This window comes from Schistocerca cancellata, chromosome 1 (assembly GCF_023864275.1).
Source record: "Schistocerca cancellata isolate TAMUIC-IGC-003103 chromosome 1, iqSchCanc2.1, whole genome shotgun sequence".
Lineage (NCBI taxonomy): Eukaryota > Metazoa > Arthropoda > Insecta > Orthoptera > Acrididae > Schistocerca > Schistocerca cancellata.
The window spans coordinates 770,099,326-770,123,956 of NC_064626.1; the positions used below are offsets into that span (position 1 = coordinate 770,099,326).

At 40.8% G+C, this 24,631-nt stretch overlaps 1 protein-coding gene across 1 annotated transcript in view; it reads left to right on the top strand.

Annotated features, from left to right (window-relative positions):
- The window catches only part of LOC126101437 (ankyrin repeat domain-containing protein SOWAHA), a 408,466-nt gene that overhangs the window by 15,153 nt on the left and 368,682 nt on the right, over positions 1 to 24,631 (top strand). The window contains exons 2-4 of the mRNA XM_049912125.1: positions 5,508 to 5,569; positions 9,545 to 9,970; positions 15,480 to 15,602. Of these exons, the coding sequence (XP_049768082.1) occupies positions 5,508 to 5,569; positions 9,545 to 9,970; positions 15,480 to 15,602 (611 nt within the window). The remainder of the gene's footprint in view (positions 1 to 5,507; positions 5,570 to 9,544; positions 9,971 to 15,479; positions 15,603 to 24,631) is intronic.

Here is a 24,631-nt window from a genome sequence, read left to right on the forward strand (position 1 = left end):
CATAGCATGTTCTGATATGAATGAGACTCAGAATTTTCAGATATCTCTTCAACACGTCTAGCAACAGTTAGGTGAGACAATTGAAGTCCTTTGAAAGACAGACTAAGTGCGGATTTATGTTCGTGACCATCGAACAGCGACTCCGTGGCACTGTTCATTGATTGCTTCTTTAACTACTTCCCCGTCATTGGAAGGTTTTTTCCCTTTTCGATACAACCTAACAGACTTGGTAAGAGCCCATTATCATGTTACTATTTTGCTGACTGGCTTTGTAAACGCACTTTGCTATATTGGTAATTAAGATTTTATGTCTCAACTTTCACGTATTCGTAATTCAGAATTAACAGGAAATTCACTGTCTAATTTTTTGTGTTTTGCCGAAAAATAACGTTCTCCATTACTTTTCTTGGGAACAGACACACTACTGTTTCACAATAAACATACGGGTTTTCCTCTGACTTCGACAAACAATACTGCTGCAGTGTTGCCAACTCATTTTCGACCAAGTCCCTACATGACATGTGATATGTCCGTATATTCACATTTAAAGTGTCTACAGACGCAAAAAATCCTAGGCTGGCGAGGGAAAAAAAATAATGATATATTGGGTAGTAACATTCCCCCTTTATGAAAAAATTTTGTACACTGAACTGTCGCTGTTTTGAAACAAAATATTCACAATGTTACTGAGGAAACGTGTTGCTGTTAGTGTTTGGACAATTTTAGAATCGACGAAAATGTCTTTTTATGAAGTCACCTTTATGACCTATTGTTAACAAAGATAGCCGGCCTGGGTGGCCGAGCGGTTCTAGGCGCTACAGTCAGGAACCGCGCGACCGCTACGCTCGCAGGTTCGAATCCTGCCTCGGGCATGGATGTGTGTGATGTCGTTAGGTTAGTTAGGTTTAAGTAGTACTAAGTTCTAGGAGATTGATGACCTCAGAAGTTAAGTCCCATAGTGCTCAGAGGCATTTGAACCATTTGTTAACGAAGGTAGTGACTGCTCAGCAGCCAATCTTATTTGAGAAGCTTTGATGCCCTCTTCAAGCTTCGGACGCTAGACTTTTGTGTGAATCGCGATTTGCGTTTTTCGGAAGTTCACTTCTTCCAGCACACAAAGTAATGTCATACACACTGCAACAAGCACGACAACTGTCCTTGGGATCTGCTAGTAACACTGCCGGCCATAGTGGCCGTGCCGTTCTAGGCGCTACAGTCTGGAGCCGAGCGACCGCTCCGGTCGCAGGTTCGAATCCTGCCTCGGGCATGGATGTGTGTGATGTCCTTAGGTTCGTTAGGTTTAATTAGTTCTGAGTTCTAGGCGACTGATGACCTCAGAAGTTAAGTCGCATAGAGCTCGGAGCCATTTTTTGCTAGGAACACCAGTCAAACTGTTCTTCCTCCTGCAATACCTGTCTAAACTTCTGTTTTCGGCTTTGACTGACACTGTTTTGTTACTTTCTATTCTTGTACTTTGTTGAAGCTGTAATAATAATAATAATAAAAATAAAAATAATACTACAGATACATTCCCCCCCCCCCCCCCCCCAAAAAAAAGTCTTTAGAAGTTTATGTATGTTAAGGCTAAATGAACTGATGTTGGAAGCTGTTTATCCTTTATTTTCAACGTGTGTACACACTACAAAGACAGACACACACTCGCCATAGCAGAAGTTAAGAATGTAACAACGGAAGTAACAATGGTGCAGAGATAACAGACGAGCTAAAAGTTGCCTGATCCCTGGTTTCGGTAGTCGCATGTCTGCCCCGTTCGGAGCACGATTCACGATTGTTGCCAGCGTCAGGGTCTCATCAACATCAGCTAGTGTTCTTCTAATCGTTACGTTGTATTGCAACAACTTTAATTTCCGATCTTTGCAACAAAGAAGTACGGCATTTGAAAATGATTGTCTCGTATCGCGCATTCCCGTATCTATGTTACTTCCGTGCGAAATTTATACTTTAGGCGGCAGCAGCTCTTCAGCGCATACGGTTTGGCAATTTTGCTTTTTTAATTTCGTACCATTTAATTGTTCTTTCTTAGACAAAAGTCCCAACGTTTTACAGAGGAATCGGAAATTTGTCGCTATAGTTTGGAAAAGAAGAGCCGAAAGTCCCTAAGCGTATGGACATGTCCCTACGGTTGGCAAGTGTGTATTGCTCCTCCCAGTCACGCAAGACACGTAACTAAAACACACTGCTCTCTCGAGCTATAAACTGGATAGCGCCAAAAACGTTGCACAGGTAGAAGCTATCGGTACAAACAACTGTGTTCAAAAAGAGCGAACTTATTGTTTGCGACAAAGCTTTGTGACTCTGTCTCCCACGTTCAAAAATTGATCCCTGATATTTACCCCAGTCAATGAACGCCAGAATAGGTCGAATAGGGAAAAAATCGTGTTGTAGCAAATTTTTGTGCAGTAATGGGAGGGAGTGTCATGAACAACATTCTAAAAATCCAGACCGGTGGGGTGTGAAGGTTTACTGTTTGGGGAGGGGGCCTCTAAAGGTCACTAATTGTTTTTCTTGAATATATCGAAAAACCACGGCACGTAGCGAAAATGTTTCCCATTACAAAATTGGACTGTATTAAATGCCTTACAAAAGAGATCCAGCTCATTTTTTCTCCACGTTGCGAGGCTGGAAAAACCGTAATTGTTAAAAATACTCATTTATTGGTACAAAATTGATGTTTACTGTCAAACAAAGTAGGTCAAGAACAAAAAGTTTATGTTTGTATCACAGTGCAGTACAGCCGCATTAAGCGATAAATCTCGTTCTTGATATGTAACGGGATGGAGAGTAGAAATGCGGAGGAAGGTCATGCACTTCCATCCTTCATAATTCTGCAGACAGGAACAAGCAGGCGATGGCCCATGTCGTCTACCGCATTACGTCGCAAGAAGCAACTATAGTTATGGGTACCCTCTACAGCGCGCGTTACAAACCACTGGTGACGCAGTGCGCAGAAGTGCCTTGGCGAAAAGTTATTTTTCACAAAGTGCATTGACAATACATGGGGTACGCATGTGAGTTACTAATAAGACTAACGCGAGACACGCATGTGTACAGAATCTACATAAATCTCTGCACACTGCTGTAGGGGAACTGATTCTTAGTCACCCGGTACGGTAGCTGCAGCAGTCTTCCAGGAAAGGCAACTTCCCCCACCACAAATAATGCTCGAATTTCATTTTGCCCCGAGCATTTCCTGTCGAGTTGTCTTATGTGAGCAGACTAAGTAATTTGACTGAGCTCATGTTTCTACAGTGGAGTTATCTTCAGTTTATTAAATGAGCGCTAATTTGCAGTTGTGAGGTGAACTATTATGTAAAAATGTTGAATGCTGGAGTAGTCAACTGTTTACCTCACTGAAGCGCCTGTCAAACGTGTAACATGCTATCAATAAGTATTCGAGAATGTCTGTTTCAGTGCCTCCACTAAGGTTACCTTTTTCGGAAGAACTCTACAGCTGTCGTGCAGGATGACTAAGAATCAATTTTCCCTCTAGCAGTGTAGAACAGTGTGCAGAGACTATGTAGGTTCTGTCCACACGCGTTTCTTCTTGCCTTAGTGTTATTAGTAACTTACATGTATAAGCAAGCCATGTAGTGTTAATGTACTTTGTATGAAATAAACAGAACCCCCACCCCTCCCTCCCAGTGCATGTCTACGCACTACGTCACCAGTGATACATAAGGCGCGCTACGGATGGTCGGTGTAACTTTTTGAAACACCCTGCAGTTGCTTCTTGTGACATAGAGAGGAAGATAGAGTACGGAATTACCTGCTGTTCAGTTTGCAGGCCTGTGAAGAAGGGAAATGCATGACACGCAGTCTGGCGACTTACCTTTCCTCGCTTCTACCGTTTATCCCCTCCCCCACGAACCTGTTACGTCTCCAGAAAGTAATTTATCCATTAATACGTCTGTAGTGCACTTAGGTGTGGTCCACATATTAAATGTGTGTTCTTCATTTAGCGGCAAACATTAATTTTATTCCATTAAAACACTTATTTAAAATAATTTCCGATCAGCCAGATCTTTTTAGTAGGAAACTTATCGTAGTTTAATTTTAAACTGCGAAAGGTTTTCCGTAGAAGCCGCGGGTTTCAGGATATCCAAGAAAACTTAAAATGTGACCTTCACGCTCCCCATCCCCCTCACCCACACCCCAACGCTCAGACTCACCAGCAGCCAGCATGTTTAGTATGTTGGCCCATAATCTACATGGAGTTTCAGCAAAATGGTAAGGTTCTGTATTCGATTCTGCTTGGACTACTAATGTTCTGGATGTAGAAAAAGAGCTCCAGTATTACATAACAGCTGTGAGATGGACCAGGATGCGATCCCAGAACCATACCTTTTTTGGGAAGTACTTTTACTGACTGAGCTATCCAGGCACAAGTAATGACCAGCGCTCACAGCTCTCTTTGAAATTTGCTAGTCCAGCAAGGTATGCGGCAAAACTTTCGTGAAGCTCAGAAAGTAGGAGACAGGTACTGTTGGAAGTAAATATGTGAGTTGTAACTCAGTGAGAGCTCAGACCACGGAAAACAACCTTTCAAGTTAGAATTCCAGTCCAACACACAGTTTTAATTGACCAGGAAGATCGAAAATAGGACTCACTCTTCTGCAAACTGAAAGATTCATTCAGTTCTGACATTATTATTGTTTGAGATGACTAACACAATAACATTTCCATGTAGTGGCATAAGAGAGAGATCAAAAAATGTTTAGTCGTGTGATTAAATTTTGATGTGGATGGTCCCTAGTTGGCAGTCATCAGTCTCTAGGGAAGACTGCCCCCAACAAATATTTTAAAACTGGCTGTGCTGATTTTGTGGGCTTAACATATGCAGCTTCTCAAGAGTTTAAACTTTGGATGTCTCCAGCAGTTACTGTACTTGTTGCTATTGATCTTAATGACATCCAATAACAGTGTGACAAACTATTGTTTCTCACAGTATTTCAATAATTTCTGTATTGTAAAGTAACAACTAATGCTTTTGTTATCAGATAATGATGTTATTGAACAAATGTGATACAGAATGTTAATTGTGGTGGTTGATGCTGTATTCTGTTAGCATTAAGTAATAATTAGTTTGACTGTAAAATGTAGTGTGTACTATGTTTGCTTGTTAGTCATTGTGACAATAGTAAAACTGCTGTTGGGTTGTGAAAACAGTTTGTTGATGGGCAGTTTTAAAACTATTGTTAAAAGCTTTCTACTAGCAAATAAGAATGTGTAAACATAATACACAGGTATACTGCCCAAAGAGCTGTAAGAATACTTTCTTGAAAATTCATATTATTTTGCACTACTTTTCACTGCCACATAAATGTATTAATTCCGTGCCATATAAATGTTTTAGTTGATAAAATAATGCAGCCTATTATTGGAATTATTGTCTTTTCTACCTTTTAACACAAAATAAATAAAATGAACTGCATTAATTGATGGTTAGCACTTTTAATTTACATTCACCCCCTTTCTTTTCTTTTCAGTTGAAGCACGAAACTTATTCAAAGAATATGTAAATGACCTTGCCACTATGCGCAATGAAGATGTAAGTAGTTGCCCAACGTTTACCATTTCTAGAAATATATATTTTACAACATTGGTATACATAGATGTTATTACTGAGTCACAAAATTGATATCTGACAAACAAATGAAGAATGACAGTGAGACCTGACAGTATAGTAATAAAGAAATGAAACAACATTCTTGCAACTTCACAGTAATCCAACAAAGAGATATGTAAATAAGAAAAATGATCAGGGTCAGGTGGCAAAAGCAGCATTTTTGCGAGAGAGGAATGTAATATGATTTTATTAAAATTTGGCTTGTAGAGAAAATGCTTTATAGTCTACTAATCTTCACACTTTAGTTGTAAGGCATAGCTTAATATCCAAATAAATTGTTATATGAACAAACTATGTAAATTTTGGAAACATCTGGTGTTACCTGCTATAAACTCAATACTTAAATTTTCCATGTGGTCCACGTATCATTTTAAACTAAACTGTAAATTTTATGTACTTCTTTAAAATACAGACCTTGTGATGAATTTCTTTGTTTTATTACTACCTTTAAGTCACACTCACTGTTGTCAGAAAAGTACTATAGTCTCATGGAAAGTGATCAATTTTTTGTAAGGCCCAGTCTCAGCTATTTTAACACTCAGTATATAGGGTGAAAGTTCTCACTTATCATGTGGAACATGAGGCAAGAAACATCTGAAGAAAGTAAAGTGAAGATAAGCCACCACATAAGGCTCTGGCTTTCATATTTCTTAAAAATGGTATCTTTGTAGTCAGTAATGCAGATTTTCTGGTGAATAATTGATTGTGATTGGTCAAATATTTGAGCTGTGCAAAAGCAAGACCCCTTATAAAGTACAACAGGGGTTTTTATCCAAATTTTTATAGCCAAAAAATAGTGTCTAAAATTGACAAATAGGATATCAATTGAACAGTGTGAGGTCTAGATTTGCAAAATACTATTTAATTGCTTGAAATTAATCATTAATCAAGAAAAATCTATTTATTGACTGAAAATGTTTATTTCAGTATTATTTTTACTTCTTGGTGAATGAAGTTTGAGGAGACAGCTTTATCTCTTACCTAGACCATGGTCAAAGGTCATTTGAAAGCTGATGTTTTGTTTGGAAGTTCTTGTGATTCTGTAAGAAGCTATCATACTACTCCTGGAGAGTGATTTAAAATCTTGGAGAGTGATTTAAAATCTTTCATCAGTCGTATGTAGGAACAGTGAGGTTTGTGTGACCTCACATATTCTACATTGTGACTGGCTGATAGACGAAAATCTAGTAGATGCATAGTTGATTTGTGTATTTGCAATGCTGAAGTATCACATTTGGTTGTTTCAGTAATCATACTTAGTAACAAAAATGTATGGTTTAATATGATGATGCAGAGTGCTGAAGATCAGTAAAAAAATATCATTTTAGGTATAATTTGTTGCAAAAACGTTTTGGGACATTTGACTCCACTGACTAAATCTGTTATCAAAACGAAGTGTGTTGGGATTAGGATATTTTTGCCTGTAGAGCCATAGTTCTTTACGTGGGAAATGAACTTGCATTTGAAGATTATATGTGAACCTTGGCTCTAAGAAAAGAGTCAAAATTCAATTTCAGCATAAGTAACTGTCAGTTACCAAAATTAGTAAACTGCTGCTCTCAGATTTACGAGATTTTTGTTTGGGAAACGAGACAGTATCAAAAAACTCACAGAATTTGCATTATTTTTCCATGTGGTTTTCGCCAATTTTCATGTCTCTACTCTTTCCACATGTTTCAGGCCGCCAGTTTGCATGTTTACATCCTGAGACACAATATCTGCCTTGGAAACTTGTGGAAGCCAAAGTGTGTGGATTCATTTTGTGAATCTGTAACATCTAATCTGCCATTGATTTTGTCTCCTTGATTACAATTGAAACATGCAACCTCTCTAGACAATTGTGAAGGACATTACAAAAGTCACTTCTCCTTTACCACCTTCGTAAAATATGACTTGTTGGACTTTGAAAAACACTATAGTTTTCTAGATCTTATCTGAGGTACTTTCTAACTATTGATAGTAGAATTTACCTTGAACATACGACCATCATCATCATCTATTTATCATCCACTGCTGGATATTGGTCTTTGCCAGACTTACAGTCTTTATCATTTTGCAGCAAAGCTTGTCCTGTTTGTTCCTTTATGTTGTCGGTTCATCAACCATGAAGATGTCTTATAAGACTTCTCTTATCATGTGTAAGCCTACTCAAAATCTTCTTAGTCCATTTCCATCATTTCGTCACAGTATGTGCCCAACTCTTCTCTAGTTCTGTTTCATAACAGCACTCAGCTCCTATCTTTTCTCTTACTGTTTGTTTGTTTCTCTGTGCCTTCTGCATTATGCTCAACATGCATATTTCCACTGGCTGTTGAAATACACTCAAGTTCTGAACAGACTGCAAAATTATGTTCGTGTTTCACTTTCGTAAGTATTGGCAGTATGCACTTTCATGTAAGTATAACTTTCACAAAAAAATTAGCTAGTGGTGGCATAGGGTGACACCAGTTCCCTATCACTCAAATTCTGTAGGTATGCAGGAGTGGCAACCCATGAAAGAAGTACTGTGTAAGTTGTTCTTGCAATCTTGAGACTGGGAACTGACATGGAGTAGTTAAGCCCTCCACAGTAAACTGTCCTGTGCAAATTTCTTCTTGTCTACGTAACTACTGCAGTCTAAATCCATTTTAACAGACTTACTGTTATCAATCCTTGATCTCCCTCTACAATTTTACCCTGACCCTCCCCCTTCCCCCTCCAATACCAAATGACATTTCCTTGAAGTCCCTGGATGTGTCCTATCAACTGATCCCTTCTTGTAGTCAAAACAAAACTAAACTCCACCCAAACAGGCCATGAAGGCCCAATGGTACCGACAGGCCACTGTATCATCCTCAGCCCACAGGTGTCATTGGATATGGATATGGAGTAGCACATGGCTGGCACACTGCTTTCCTGGCCATATGGCAGTTTATGAGAGAGACCAGAGCTCAGTGAAGTAGCTCATCAGTTTGCTGAGTGCCCCCTGCTTGCCAACAGCGCTCAGCAGACCAGATGGTCTCCCATCCAAGTGTTAGCCCAGTCCAACAGCACTTAGATTTGGTGATCTGGCTGGAACTGGTGTTACCATTGCAGTAAAGCTGTTGGCTTCTTGTAGTCAAGTTGTAACAGAAATTTCTTTTCTCTACATTTCGATTCAGTACCACCTCATTATCAATCTCTCCTTCTAAAAGCTTTTGTTGTCTTATTGTCTGAATTGTTCATCATCCACAGTCTACTTCCTCACGTGGCTAAACTCCAGACAAATACCTTCAGGAAAGACTTTGTAACATATAAGTTTTTTTTTTTTTTGTCCAGAAATTCTTTTCTTGGAGTTTCTAGCCTGCATTTTATATTCTCTCTGTTTTGTTTGTCAGCATTTATTTTTCTGGTCAAATAGCAGAACTCATCTAATAATTGTAATGGCTCATTTCTTAATCTAATTTCCTCAGTATTGTGTTGTTTAATTCAACTACATTGCATTACCCTTGTCGTACTTTCCTTGATATTCATCTTATAATATCTTTTCAAGAGTCTACCCGTTCTGTTCATTTCCCCTTCCAAGTTCTTTTTTATCTCTGACAGTATTACAGTATCATAGCCAAAACACATCCATCCCATTCTTTTCCTATGAAATTTAATTCTCTTCCTGATTGTCACATTCGTATCCACTTGCTCAGTGGACGTATGGAATAATATTGGGGTTAGACTACAACCCCACATTTCATCTACTGCTACCCTTCCGCATCCTTCGCCTCCTCTTACAGCAGTCAGGTTTTTGTATAGGTTGCAGATAACCTTTGGCTCCATAATTTTATCTGTATTACCGTTTAGATTTTCAAAGGGTAAATATTCACGTTAAAACCAGACCAGGGAAGGAGACCCCTTGAAATGCAGAGAGGTTTATCTCGATTTCAGGGGGAGAAGTACCTGATCCTGAAGAAGAAACACCGTATCCCCGGAGCGGTGAGTCCTGGGGGCTACGCCTCTCCCTCGCCATCTCCGTCGCCTTCTCCGTCCGTGGAGTCGATGGTGAGCAGTCCGGGCGGCTTGCAGTACGTGTCCAGCGAGTCCCTGGCCTCACCGTCGCGCCAGCCGCCGCCGTACCGGCCTCCCCCGACGCTAGGCGCCAGCCCCCAGCCGCCGTCTCCACAGTACCGCGAACCGCCCCCTCCGGCTGCTCCGCCGCAGTTACAGGGTGGCGGCGAACCCGCTGCACCCGAGCCCACGCCCCCGGTGCCCCCGCGCCGCAAGAGCAGCGACAGGATCAGAACCGAAAACAAGGAGAACATCGACGTCACCAAGCGCCCAAAGGCTACGGGAGCTGAACCAGCTGGCAAGGAGGTGAGTCTTCCTCCTATTTTGCCCTCTCATCCAATGTAGTGCGACCTGAAATCATATTTGATTGTGTTCAGTGTCACCGGAATACTCCAAGTAACCAAAATAATCACTAGTACCTTGCACGGCGTTTGAGAAGCAAACCAGCATAAGGCGTGATATGGATCATTCTCAAGGGAAGAAAATCATAAGCATATGATCTGTCACAATGTGTTCTGAGGTACAGCTGTTTGAGACTGCCAGCAATGGGATTGAAGATGCTAGTGAGTCAACAAATCGTTGTTTTACTTTCCCTTCGGGGTAATTTTTCTTTATACACTACTGGCCATTAAAATTGCTACACCAAGAAGAAAGGCAGATCATAAACGGGTATTCATTGGACAAATATATTTTACTAGAACTGACATGTGATTACATTTTCACGCAATTTTGGTGCATAGATCTTGAGAAATCAGTACCCAGAACAACCACCTTTGGCCGTAAGAACGGCCTTGATACGCCTGGGCATTGAGTCAAACAGAGCTTGGATGGCGTGTACAGGTACAGCTACCCATGCAGCTTCAACACGATACCACAGTTCATCAAGAGTAGTGACTGGCGTATTGTGACGAGCCAGTTGCTCGGCCACCATTGACCAGAAGTTTTCAGTTGGTGAGAGGTCTGGAGAATGTGCTGGCCAGGGCAGCAGTCGAACATTTTCTGTATCCAGAAAGGCCCGTACAGGACCTGCAAGATGCGGATGTGCATTCTCCTGCTGAAATGTAGGGTTTCTCAGGGATCGAATAAAAGGTAGAGCCACTGGTCGTAACACATCTGAAATGTAACCTCCACTGTTCAAAGTGCCGTCAATGCGAACAAGAGGTGACCGAGACGTGTAACCAATGGCACCCCATACCATCACGCCGGGTGATACGCCAGTATGGCGTTGACGAATACACGCTTCCAATGTGCGTTCACCGCGATGTCGCCAAACACAGATGCGACCATCATGGTGCTGTAAACAGAAAATGACGCTTTGCCATACATGCACCCAAGTTCGTCGTTGAGTACAACATCGCAGACGCTCCTGTCTGTGATGCAGCGTCAAGGGTAACTGCAGCCATGGTCTCCGAGCTGTTAGTCCATGCTGCTGCAAACGTTGTCGAACTGTTCGTGCAGATGGTTGTCGTCTTGCAAATGTCCCCATCTGTTGACTCAGGGTTCGAGACGTGGCTGCACGATCAGTTACAGCCATGCGGATAAGATGCCTGTCATCTCGACTGCTAGTGATACGAGGCAGTTGGGATCCAGCATGGCGTTCCGTGTTACCCTCCTGAACCCACCGATTCCATATTCTGCTAACAGTCATTGGATCTCGACCAACGCGGGCAGCAGTGTCGCGATACGATAAACCGCAGTTGCGATAGGCTACAATCCGATCTTTATCAAAATCGGAAACTTGATGGTATGCATTTCTTCTCCTTACACGAGGCATCACAACCACGGTTCACCAGGCAACGCCGGTCAACTGCTGTTTGTGTATGAGAAATCGGTTGGAAACTCCTCATGTCAGCACGTGGTAGGTGTCGCCACCGGTGCCAACCTTGTGTGAATGCTCTGAAAAGCTAATCATTTGCGTATCACAGCATCTTCTTCCTGTTGGTTAAATTTCGCGTCTGTAGTACGTCATCTTCGTGGTGTAGCAATTTTAATGGCCAGTAGTGTAGTAATAAATTACGAGGGCTGTTCGGAAACTAAGATCCGATCGGTCGTGAAATGGAAACCGCTGTGAAAATCAAGAAATTTTTTATTTGCGACAGTCAGTTTCACCTTCCAGCTACTTCTCTATATCAAATTTTTGTATGTCCATCCTGTTGACTGAGGTCTTTGGGACCACAACCGTTTACTATTGTAAGAAAATGAAACGCCTACAGCCGTCCTTATGATCTTATTTATCCTGTAGCTACCATTTTCGGCGCTTCAATGCGCCACCGTCAAACCTTAGTTGATGCTGAAGGGGTTGTCACTGTCCACAATACGCTGCATCAGTGGGCAACATAACTGGTTTACGCAGACTATCTGTAACTATGATGTCGGCATTCCAACCATCAACTGCCATGACAGTTACAGGTAGTCTGCGTAAATACGAAGGGTATTCAATAAGTAATGCAACACAGTTTTTTCCTTGTCCAATTTCAGCTGAAAAAATGTGGAAATTTTTTGTGTGACATCGTGTAATATTCACAATTGAGTCTCTAGTTCCATGAAGTTCTGATTGGTGGCTCCACATTTGTGGCCTCGGCGTCTGTAACGTTCCATTTAAAGTGGCAAAAGAATCACATTAAGTGATAAACGACTCTGAAAGTTACCGTCCTCAGCAATATGGAGACGGTCGCCACCCTCATGTGAAGTGCGCATTCAAATGATCTACGTGGCAAACGCGGTGAGTTTCAAACAGCTGCATGTCTGAAACCATTGAGGGAAGAGCTAACCTCTTTTGTGATATTTCCGTTGAGTACTGGCACCATACTATCAAACCATAACTCTTCCTCCTCAAACACCACGTACGTTTGACGAAGGCGTAAACATACGTAACAGACACACAACTTCTATGTTATGTAACAAGGTCAATGTTTTCATCATCGACTAATAGGAAAAATTGTTATAGTTTGTGGTTCTAGGACTGTACGTCCTTCTTTTCCCTGTAAAGAAAGGAAAAATCAAAATGGTTATTAAACAGAATTACAGTGCGTCATTTGAGAGCATTACTACAAACTAAGGATGCTTTAAATAAACAAATGAAAATTTTTACCGCTTAATTTGGTAGATACAATGTTTCGGATATTTGTTGAAAATGTTGCTGCTTTGCCTAATGTATTTTGCACAGAAAAAATTTAAAAGTCCTACCTGCGATGAAAAAAGTCCGTATTTGGAAGCTGATAGATCCACGTCTTGATGCAATTAAAATTTATTTTGCGATCGGAAGGTAGAAAACGTACAGCTTTTGGCTAGAAAGACTCCAGGTAGATGAGTATCAAAATTTCATGTAATATCCTTGCGTGTTTTCCTCGTGAAGCCGTGAGGTTCGAAATTCGACGGCTTCGTTGAATGTGCTAGTCAGGGGATAGTCTTTTATTAATGGAAGTAATTTGTTAACCATACAGTTTGACGAACTCTGCTCGTAGTTCTGAGCTGGAAATATTTTACGACAGAGATATTCTCCGAAATATAAACATTACATATGACATTATATGTGAATGATGAGTAGTGCCACGTTCATTTGAAAGTTCGGTATCGTTAACTTATGAAACAGATAAGAGGAGAGCGGAATGAACATAGTCGAGGTACCGTGTGCATATTCGTCGTAATCTATAATGGTTGTCCCTTGTAAGAATCGTGAGGCGCATTTTCTCTGGTATTTCGGCAGATATCTGCAATTTCGTTTTTGCTTCGTGTAGCTCCAGTCAGCTCAAACAAATAGTGCTCGTCGCGTCTTTCATAAGACGACCATTGTCGACGAAAAGCATCGGTTTGTTTCCAGCTACAAGCAAAATTATTTTTAAAGTGGTTTTACGTGCCCATTGATAGAGCGGTACCAAATTAGTCTAGTTCGGTATTCGTTCCATATATGTGTACAGGGTGAGTCAAAAGTCCTTAGACACCTTCATAAGTTGGAAGATTAAAGGGAAAATTGAAATGTAATGATGGGATCATAGGTTTGATGCGGGGCCGTAACTTTTGGAATGAATGTCATTCATGGCCGCTATCTGTAAATCCGCCATTTTGGATTCAAGTCTCTTTTTTTTGTAATGGGAAGGGGGGTGTATGACGCGTCAAATAACACTAGTTTGAGCTCTGGAATTTAGTGTTGTAATTTGTTTTTGTCTATCTTGTACAATTTAGAGGTTATTAATGTGCGCAAAGTTGGGAAATTACCTTCATACCGACTGCTACAACAGGTGTTCTACGTATTGTCCATCCTGTGCAATGCACAACTGTAGTCGCCGCAACCACATTAATATCTTCTAAACTGTACAAGATAGACAAAAACAAATTACACCACTCAATTCCAGAGCTCAAGCGAGTGTTATTTGATGTGTCATACACACCCCTTCCCTTAAAAAAAGACTTGAATCCAAAATGGCGGATTTCAAGATGGCGGCCATGAATGATATTCACTCCAAAAGTTGCGGCCCCACGTCAAACCTATGTTCCCATCATCACATTTCAATTTTCCCTTTAATCTTCCAGCTTATGAAAGTGTCCAAGGACTTTTGACTCGCCCTGTATTGTAAGGGGAACAGTAAAACACAGAATATAACCGGTAGTCACCAGCAGCGAATGAGCAGCGGTGCTGCAGGGCAGTAGCAGTCAGCGCGGGTCAGGCCGGTGCTGTCGCTGCTGGGGTGCTGGTTATTCATTGTTAATACACGTCGATGGAATGAATATCTTACTAGACTAATTTGGGGCCGCTGTATCGAATGTACACCTAAAATTCCGCTTTAAACTTTTTTTTTTAGCTTGAAACAAACTAATCTTCTCCGTCGTCACAGGCGTCACATGAAAGACGTGATGAGCAGTATTTGTTTGGGCTGACTTCAGCTAGACAACGCAAAAACGAAATTGCAGATAACTGTCGAAACACTAGACAAAACAGGCCTGATGACTCTTAGGAGTACTGTACATACCATGAAGATTCATTAGCTGGTATCCAGTGACACGACTTGTTGAAAGAGGAATATGGTAAATTTCATGCAGTTGTTATATTTCTTTGCGTGACAGTTGAAGCCAACGATATGGGACAAAATTCGTTTTTCTCATTTTTGAGGCGGTTCAGGAAAACTTGTTCTGCGTTTTCCTGTTCACTAGTAAGCACATCTATTCATAAGGTTACTTGATGAACTGGGATTGCAGTCACTTAAATGGTTTAGTCTTACTAGAGCTTCTTGTATGCGGACGTATGATTGGGAAGTAACTGTCTTGCTAGGTTTCGCCAACAGTGAGAAGTACGTGGAAAATGTGTGGACGGTAGGTATTTACTACAGAATATTTTGTCCGAAGCCTCGGTTGACTGAAAAGGTGTTTGTGCTTCTTATAACACTGAGGAATGCTGAATGTGAATCCTGTGTGTTCTTATACAAATAAAATTTGCCTAATAATCGCATGATACATATAACTTTGGCTTCGTTGGCTAATCTGCGTTTAATGCCCAGCTGGTTTTCTTCCTTTCTTTAACGATGTAATAGGTCTCGTCGCATGCTGTGAGCATTACGTGTGCTCCGATGTCCAAGTTGGTGACTGCTGCCTTACATATGCAGTTGTTTTTGATTATGCTTTCGTTTTCAACAACTAGTTCTGAAATTTATATTTTGTCTCTCTGTCAAGATGTTGACCTTCTTGAGAAGTGGCAAGATTGACGGTCAGTGCAGTCAGAAACGGCCATTTGGTTGATTTTCCTCTCATTTGATCCCTGCTGCATGCCGCCGTGCGTGCCCAAAAGCAAGTAGTTTACAGACGTGTGTGGTTGTTGGACTAGGACGCTGGCGATCCTCCGGAACAGCTGAGCGTGAAGGAGCGCACTCAGGTTTTCAACAGGCTGGCCACCGAGGTGGACCTGCACAGGGCGCAAGCGCAGCCGGCCAAGAAGAAGCCCGAGCGGGTAAGTGGCGGGCTAAGAGCGCCGGTGGCGGTGGCACGTCTTCCGCGCCCTGTCCTCTGTCTGCTTCTCATCTCTCGCTGCCTTGCCTGCCTTCCTTCCTCTGTTAGCCGACCGAGCAGTCACATGACCATCTCGGCCTAGTCGCTGTCGCTTGTCTTGTGCTGCATTCTCTTCTCTAAAACGACTAACGGCTCTGTCTGCCGTGCGGACGTGTGCCAGTTAACGTATTAACGGCATCCATTACGTAAATTATAATACAGTCCAAAATGTCTACAATATTAGTTTTTGTTCGACCTTCGAGAAATTAGAGATAATCCAGAGGTTTACGAACAGTCATTCTTCTCAAACATCATTCGCAAAGGGAACAGGGAAGGGGGGATTCAGATAGTGGTACCAGAAGTACTCTCCGCCACACACCGTCAGATGGCGTGCGGAGTATTGATGTAGATGTAAATTTTACTTACGAGGTTGTCCGTGGTTTTCGTTTGATTTGTGTAAACAACCCAGGCTGGAGTCGAAATGTGAAAAGATCTGTTTCAGTAGTTACTTGTGAAATTGTGACTCCATAACAACAAAGGAATGCCGATTTAGCGTGATTATAGCGTAACAGCTGCAGCCAGAAAAATATCACGCAAAGATAGTAAGTTCCAAAATAATGTAGTCAGACGTTCTATACCCTTTTTTGTTTTAAATATGGTGGATAATTCGCTCCAGCTGCTCACGTATGTCTTTATATTTAGTTGACGTTTCTCACATATACTTAGGGTTTAGCGAAAAAATGCTGAGTCATTTGTGTACCGGACAAATTGACAGTAATTTTTTACCAGTTGGTGTCCAACCGTCGGCTCAACAGAAGGCCTCAGTTTTGCCGTTATCATACTTCTTTTAAGCTTAATTTTGTTACCTAAATCAATTAAGTTGCTAAAGATCACTGAAACGATTTGCAAATTTAGTATATACAGTCCAGTGTCATTCTTAGAGGGTAAATGTTCCAAAACACTTTCTGAGCGGCAAAAACGACGATGAATAGAAATCTTTCGTGAAAACCTTTCTCATTCTTATGATACGAAGTCATTTGTTTTATCCCAGAACATACAGGAAAATCAGGTAGTTCCAGTTCCTTAAATTTGCAACTATACACATAATAATGTTTTCGTAATAATTATAATGTGCTGAATTACGGAGCTCGATCAAGTTGGTTATTCTCGCGGCGGCAAGAACTCTGAGGAAAAACAGGGAAAGTGGTGACTAAAAGCAGAATATCCTGCTAAAGTTTTCGGTAACTTTTGCGCTGTTGTTATTAACTGTAAATTAACCCCATTACAAAAGTGAGAAAAATAAGGCATTGCAATCATAATACAGTAGCTCAATAAGGACAAAGAAAACTTTTATAGTACGATCGCTTTTAAAAATAAACCGAAGGATGTATATCTGCTGGTCAGACCATAATCTTTGCGACGTATATATCATCACTTCACCCATTGTTAATGATCAGCCACGTATAGTCACGTGTGCGACACGTCAGTTTAAGAAACAGAACAGTGAAAAAATATGCGAGCAGTCGTATGAGAAGACTAAAAGGTACAGAGTCGGTTCGAAAGTAAGTGTAAAAATATTTTATACCTCGTGTTCTTGCGTTAGCTATCGAATTACGTGTTCATCTCTATCTTGTACAGTCATTTTGATATATGTGAAGTTTTGAAACTTACGTTGGCTCTAACAAAAACTAGTTTTGTGGACTACAGACTTATTATTATTTACAGTATGATTTCTCACACCCCAACTGTCAACGTACACCGACTTTCATCTCTTTTCTCTAACTTTTATCGTCTTGTTGAAAATAATTAGAATGATTGTCATTTCTTCTGATCTGTCCATTTCACTCAGTGCTGTCTGCTTCATTTTATGGCTTCCCTGCAACAATAAATATGTACCACTACTTTCATTCTTTTATACTATGTAAAAAGTAGTATTGCCTGTTTCTTACTGGTGTCGGTATTACTTCTTCCTGCTTGTTAGGCACTATCAGTTTCTGCTTTGTAATTGTTCTATGTTTTGAAAGCTTCGTTCGTCATAATGTTTACTGGATCGTTCTATCTTCTTCGTTCTGAATTAGCGATTGTGGTCTGCATTTGTAAGTAGGACGAAAATGGTGGTGGACTTGAGTCAACACAGTGGAACGAGTCATTCTAAGAAATGCTACACTGACAACGATTTCTCGTAGCTGCGTTTCTTAACATTTTCATATGAGCAATTGTTGCTTAATAATATAATAATATGTTTTAAAAGTGGTATATATGTGATATTGACGAATGAAAATTGCACGCTTTTTTGAAAATATAGTAGCAGAGATGTTGCTTGGAAGTAATAAAACTTACACTTTTTAGAAATAAGGTCGCATGGATTCGCATTATTCGTGGTATGGAACCGAAGGCAGTAACATTTTTTTGCGTGTTTTTATTGAGCTGAAATAATTGAAAATGTTTCATTCTCTAGAATGTCTTATTGAAAATTTGTCTCGTAAGAGATTTATCTCGGTGGAAAACGGTATGATTAATACTCAGTTTGTAAATTTTTTTACACTGCAACGAAAGTTGTTGTCGCCGATTACAGCATGGTGTCCACGGATGTATTTCTTGGTTAAATTGTTGACATTAAAATGTAAACTCCCTTTGTTGCCGTGTACACCATTTACTCTCCATGTTACTGGTCGTTTATAAACCCACGCTTCCCGTAACTAATTGCAACACACTTCCAAGATCCAGCCAGAAGTCACATCACTCAAGTTATGATTTCAACGTTTTTATCGCGCTGAAAAACGTCTTGGTGATCATCGCTTCACCGCGGTTGATAAAAAAATTTATCTAAACGATTTTTCAGACAGATGTTCCATGGTTTCGTAAATCTCTATTATTTACCACGATAATAAAGGTACCTTGAAGCAGAAACTTGTTGCCTGGATTGGAAAAGATTTTAAGTTACATCCATGTACATAAAATATAAAAGAACTTGTCTGAGGAGCTACGTTTTCTATATCATTCACTTCTGTTTGTAAGAATTCTACCACGTACCGGAATCCAGAGTTCTAACATTATGACGTAACCGGAACAAAATGAAAATTTGTATGCAAACCAGCGTGGGTTCTAAAATCATTAACCATGCAAAACCTAACTCTCGTTCTCCGCGGATGATGTGTATTGAGATGACCTGTGTTCGTAAACTTTCTAAAATATTTTGCTACAGAAATTTCCTTAGCGACGTTCCGTAAATGAGGTAAGTTTGTATGTGACGTTCTAATCAGGTTTTCAGCTCTCTGTCTGGTACGACGAGTAAATTGCCCTTTGTGGAAAGTGGACTGCAAATATAAAACTAATATCTGGTGTGCCACAGAAAAGTGTAATACTACGATTTCTGTACAAATTACAGAATAATTTCTTAACGGACAGTGTTGCTCGTAACATGGGTGTTGCGAAATGCGGAGGATCGATGATAATTTGTGCAGGAACTGGCTGCTGATACAGAATGCCGATAAAAGACGATGTTCAGTTAAATTATTGGCGATAAACAACGGGAAACATTAGCAACCGCAAGATATACTTGGGAGTAACCATCCGGAGCAACCCATGGTGGAATGACCACATAAAACTAATCGTGGGAAAAACGGGAGAACCTTGAGGAAATGTAATTCATCCTCCAATTAAATGGCTTCCCAAACACTTGTAAAAACGAGTCTGAAGCATTGGTCATCAGTCTGGGACCTTTACCAGGGTGGGTTAATAGAAGAGCTCCAAAGAAGAGCGGCATGTTTCACTGTGGACTTGTGTGAATGAGAACTTTACAGAGATGCTCAACAAACTCTAGTGGCATACCCTAATAGATAGCCATTGCGTGTCATAGAGAGGTTTACTGTTGAAATTCCGCGAGTGTACGTTCCAAGAAGTCTGGCAGTATTACTTCATCCCACATATGTCTCCTGAAATATCCACCGCAAGGAAATCAGAATCTGAGAAATGCAGAGGTTTATCGAGAGCCGTTATGCCCGCACGTCATTCGCGAATGGAACAGTGAAGAGAGAAATGCTACTAGAAGCATCCTCAGCCCTCAGGGAAGTTTGTCGGCACAATTCCTGTTTATGTTGTATATTAATGACCGGAACAGGCAATGATAATAATAACCTCAAACTTATCGCTGGTGAAGCGTTTATTTGTAATGAAGTACGTTAAAAAACACAGCAAAAACAAAAGCTGCACATATTCAGTCTAGTCTTCATATGATTTCAAAGTGGCACGAAGATAGACAATATCAGTGAGTCACAGTTGGAATCGATTAACTTATACAAATATGTGTGTAATAATTTATAGATTCATGAAGTAAAACTAATTCTTGTGTTCAGCCATGGGTAAAGCAGGTGGCATACTTAGGATCATTGGTAGTATACCGGAAAAGTGCAATCTGCAAAGGAGGTAACTTACAAAATACTCGCGCCATTCATCCTATAACATTGCTCACGTTTTCAGTGTTGGGGATCCGAACCTATTAGGACTTACAGGGAATATCGAACATGCACAAAGATGGGCAGCACGAATTGTTACAGGTTTGTTTGACGCTTGGGAGAACGTCACACAGATCGTAAAAACTTGAACTGACAGACACTGGAAGGTAGACGCAAACTACCCTGCGAAAGCGTGCTTCCACAGTTTCAAGTGCCAGATACAAGTGAGGAATTTAGAAATATACTACAGTGTACGTGTCGTTCCCGCAGAGACAATGAAGATAAGACAGCGCACAAAGGCATTTCAGCAGTCACTCTTCCCCGCTTCCTACGTCAATGGAAACGAAAGAAACCGTAACGTGCTGCAATGAGAAGTACCATCTGTCATGCATTGCGCAGTTATTTCCAGATTATAAATGTTGATGTAAAATCTCTTCACTCCCCCCAGCAGACAATTCGTCATGTGATTCTAGCTGGAATATATCACCAACAAACAGTGAGATCTTTAAGTTTCACATACCATTGATGAGAAGGTCGAGCATAAGTTTGTGGTGACTGGAATTGGGTGTCACTGTCAGGAACATTTCTTATGTCTTACAAAGAGTTAGTCTAAAAAGAAGCCGTCGTGGAACGTAATGTCTGCAAACTAACTGCAAATTGCTATGCTGAACTTAGCTGGCAAGCTGGAAATGTACTGTGCACCAGTATTAGATCCTGAGTTCTTCCCTTCTTGGGGGGTGCTTTTCCAAGAATCCATCTCAATATGCATAGACTCGGAGAGGCCAAGGCATATATTGGTCATTACAGTGTACTCAAATATTGTAGGAGTGAGGCTCGAGACCCTCCCTGCCGTCGTGATTCCGGCGAATGCTGGGTTAGTTCCTTAAATAAGCCCCTTGCAGAAGATTGGGATTTTCATAAAGATCGTTGACGGAATGTTAGTGCATCTGCGGTGATAATTTCAAAGTATTTTAACTCGGTAACGGAAGAGGGGAAAACCGCCATACCGCGTATATAAAGTAATCCAGTACCCTCTGACACCGCAATAGATGTCAGCGATTGTGTTATTTGATGTGTTTTGTGGTTTATGTTGTTACCTGAGCTTCTGTTTTTGTAAAGTAAAATATGATTGCCTATCTCAAATTGAGTCGTCTAGTCTTGCATCTAGATAGCCTACTTACAATATGGCCATACGACTTTAGCGGCCAGTTGATAACGGTTATTAATTTCAGTTCCTAGGACCGGTAGCATTTTTGCTGTCAATATTTCTGTTCGCAGTCGCACTCCAGGTGTCTTTCATTATCTCAGCTTTTCCTATGAGGTTTTCTGAAGTACTTATTCTCTAGGGCAGTCACTACTATAACTGTTCGTTTATATTGCTTGATTCTTCCGACATAGCCCTCCCCCCCCCCCCCCAACCCTACACACACACACACACACACACACACACACACACACACACACACACACACCACACACACACACACACGCGCGCGCGCGCGCGTTAAGACATGTAAGTTGATTCCTGAAAGCTATGCCTCGTTCTCCTTCTGCGTGATAAGCAGCTCTTTTCTCTGCCATCCTTTCAGTGACATCTGGTCATAAAATCAACGCAGGATTTTCTTGGAACAAATATTGTGGCAAATGCGCCTCCTGGTTGCCCTCTAACTCGAAGGATTCATCACTCGTTACTCATCTTGTTTGATCTGATAACAGACTATAATCATCTAAAGTTTTCTCTAATAATATGGTGCCAAGGTTGTAATGTATAAAGCAACAATTTCATCACAGGATAGCTGTTTATTTGGTTTTACACTTGACGTCACCATTAACGATTCTCTATGAACTTCGTATATCTACTCCACAAAGTAATTACGCATTTCGATTGCCTGTAATCAGAGAGTAAAAAGTTAATGATTTAAATAGTGAATGTGCGTTGGAAAAAACATTATAGGCGAGGCAAGTATGATTACGCGTTGATTCAGTGGAGTTACTAGGTGGACAGCATCATTAACCACTACAATAAATTCTCTGAAAGTATTAACGGGCACTCATAAAACTACTTGTCGTAGGCGTGGCGTAGATAAGTGCTTCTTGGCTTTAGCTGTGACCATGCAATACGTTCTCAGAAAGGCATTTTTACGCCTTGGGCTTATACGAACGACGTTTCGTATGTGTGATCAAAAAGCAAGTAAACATTTTTCAGAACAGAAAACTCATTTGTTTCTCAACACATCTTCCTGTTTGAACCATCTAGCTTCATTCGTTTTTCATTACGTCTGAAGGATAGATTTTGTTAAACTCTGCAAAATGCTCATTTCCAACAACTTATGAGACACGCATTCGCTTACAGAGTGTTATTTGTGTAGTGATACTGATACTGTCCCTATTGTTTGATTAGTCGGCAACAGCACACGTAAGCTGTTCAGTATTCTTGCTGCTATTCTATAGAAAGGAATACTGTAAGCATGTTAACTCAACACGAGATTTAAAATGATCGAAATTGTAATTTTAGATAGGTATCGCCACGGCAGTGGAGAAGTAATCTATAAACTAAGGTAAAAAGATAGCCTCTCAATTATTTTTTGATTTGGTGACATGTGATGATGATAATGACTGGAGAGGTGTGGTCGTTCAGTATGTCGTCCACAGTTACAACGTTATTGACTGGGTGTGAAACACAGTTTCAAAAGGTGACGCATAATAGGAAAATGTAAATGTGTGCCGGCGGGAGTGACCGAGCGGTTCAAGACGCTACAGTCTGGAGCCGCGCGACCGTTACGGTCGAAGGTTCGAATCCTGCCTCGGGCATGGATGTGTGTGATGTCCTTAGGTTAGTTAGGTTTAAGTAGTTCTATGGTCTAGGGGACTGATGACCACAAATGTTAAGTCCCATAGTGCTCAGAGCCATTTGAACCATTTTCAATTAAATGGCGTATCATTCTGCGTCACTCAAGAAAATTTGTTTACACACTACATGATTCGATGGTCGATGGTTACCATCAGGCAGAAGGCACCTTCTACGTGCTTATTTTAATGGAAAGCAACCTAGTTTTGTTCATGAACGTGTGTTTTCCAAGAAGAGTAAGTGGAGCTGAAAATCGCAAAAGCTTCCCATATTGCAAGTATTAGTGGGAAGCAGTTTCGATATTTACGCCGTTACCTGTATGAACTAAAAGACACTATTATAAATATATGTTTACATGAAACACTTGTTATTACTAATTGCACAATTACCTAATAGTTAATCCAATCGCCACCATTATCGATTGTATCTTGGCATCTTTTTGGCATGCATTTCATGAGGTTTTCTGCATTTTCTCTCGGTAACAATCTCCATATCGTTCTGATTTGATATGACAGCTGCTTCAAAGTATATATTGACTTTGCTTTAAGCTTCATCCTAATATACGACCAAACATATTCGATCGGATTTGCATCCGGATACATTGCAGGCCAATCCATCATGGACAGCCCATTGTCTTGTTTCCACACTGTACAGAGAAGGCTGCGATGTTTCGGATCATTATCCACTTGAAGCCCCCAATTTTCTTAACGGAGCCCATAAGACATTTTTCTTAAATATATATATATATATATATATATATATATATATATATATATATATATATAAGTGGCGCTTCAGATATTTTGCACTCATTTTAAACTGCAACGGACATGTGTGCTGTCCTTAGGTTAGTTAGGTTTAAGTAGTTCTAAGTTCTAGGGGACTGACGACCATAGATGTTAAGTCCCATAGTGCTCAGATACATTTTTTTTTTTTTTTTTTTTTTGCAACGGACAAAACAAAACACTCAACTCTCACACTGTTTATCTATACACTGTGCAAAAGCGCATTGATTACGTATTCGAGACCACTACAAGAGACGTCGCTACGAACGTTACATTTAAAATTATGGCGTACACTTTCTTGTGGAACTGACTGTACTCTGACTATACAACATAACCTCTTGTCCGCATCACATGCTAGTGCATAAAATCACCATTGCTTTCCACTAACAAAAGCAATGTACGAGGCGCCTTCCACCTGATGATGGTGGTTAATCATCGAAACGGTAGTGGGTAAAATAAGTCTCCGAGAGTGACGCAGAATTTTTTGCGTGTATCGATTTGCTAAAGATCAGTGCATGTATTGAAAATGAAAACACACAATAAGGAAATTGCCACAGAAGTTTGGAATGCTCGTATGAGAGGCGATCAGTAGAAGCCGTGGAGATGAAACCGAGGGTGCGTGTACTCGCGTTTCTTGTCCCATCTTGCTGAGGCTCGTCGAACCGGCGGCAATAAAAGCCTTTAATGCCAGTTTTGGGAGTAATTCCGTACTGAAAGCTCGGCTGCTTCGTCCTTACATCTCGTTAAGGCTAATTTGTATGGCTTAGCGGATTACCGTCGCGGTGGCTGGGGCGGCTCTTGCCAAGCCCCCGATTAGCAGAGCTGTTCGGAGCAGGTGCGGGTTTTCCATAGTTGGAGCAAGTTGGAGACTCGTGCGGAATCGTCCTCGGAGGACCAAACTTCG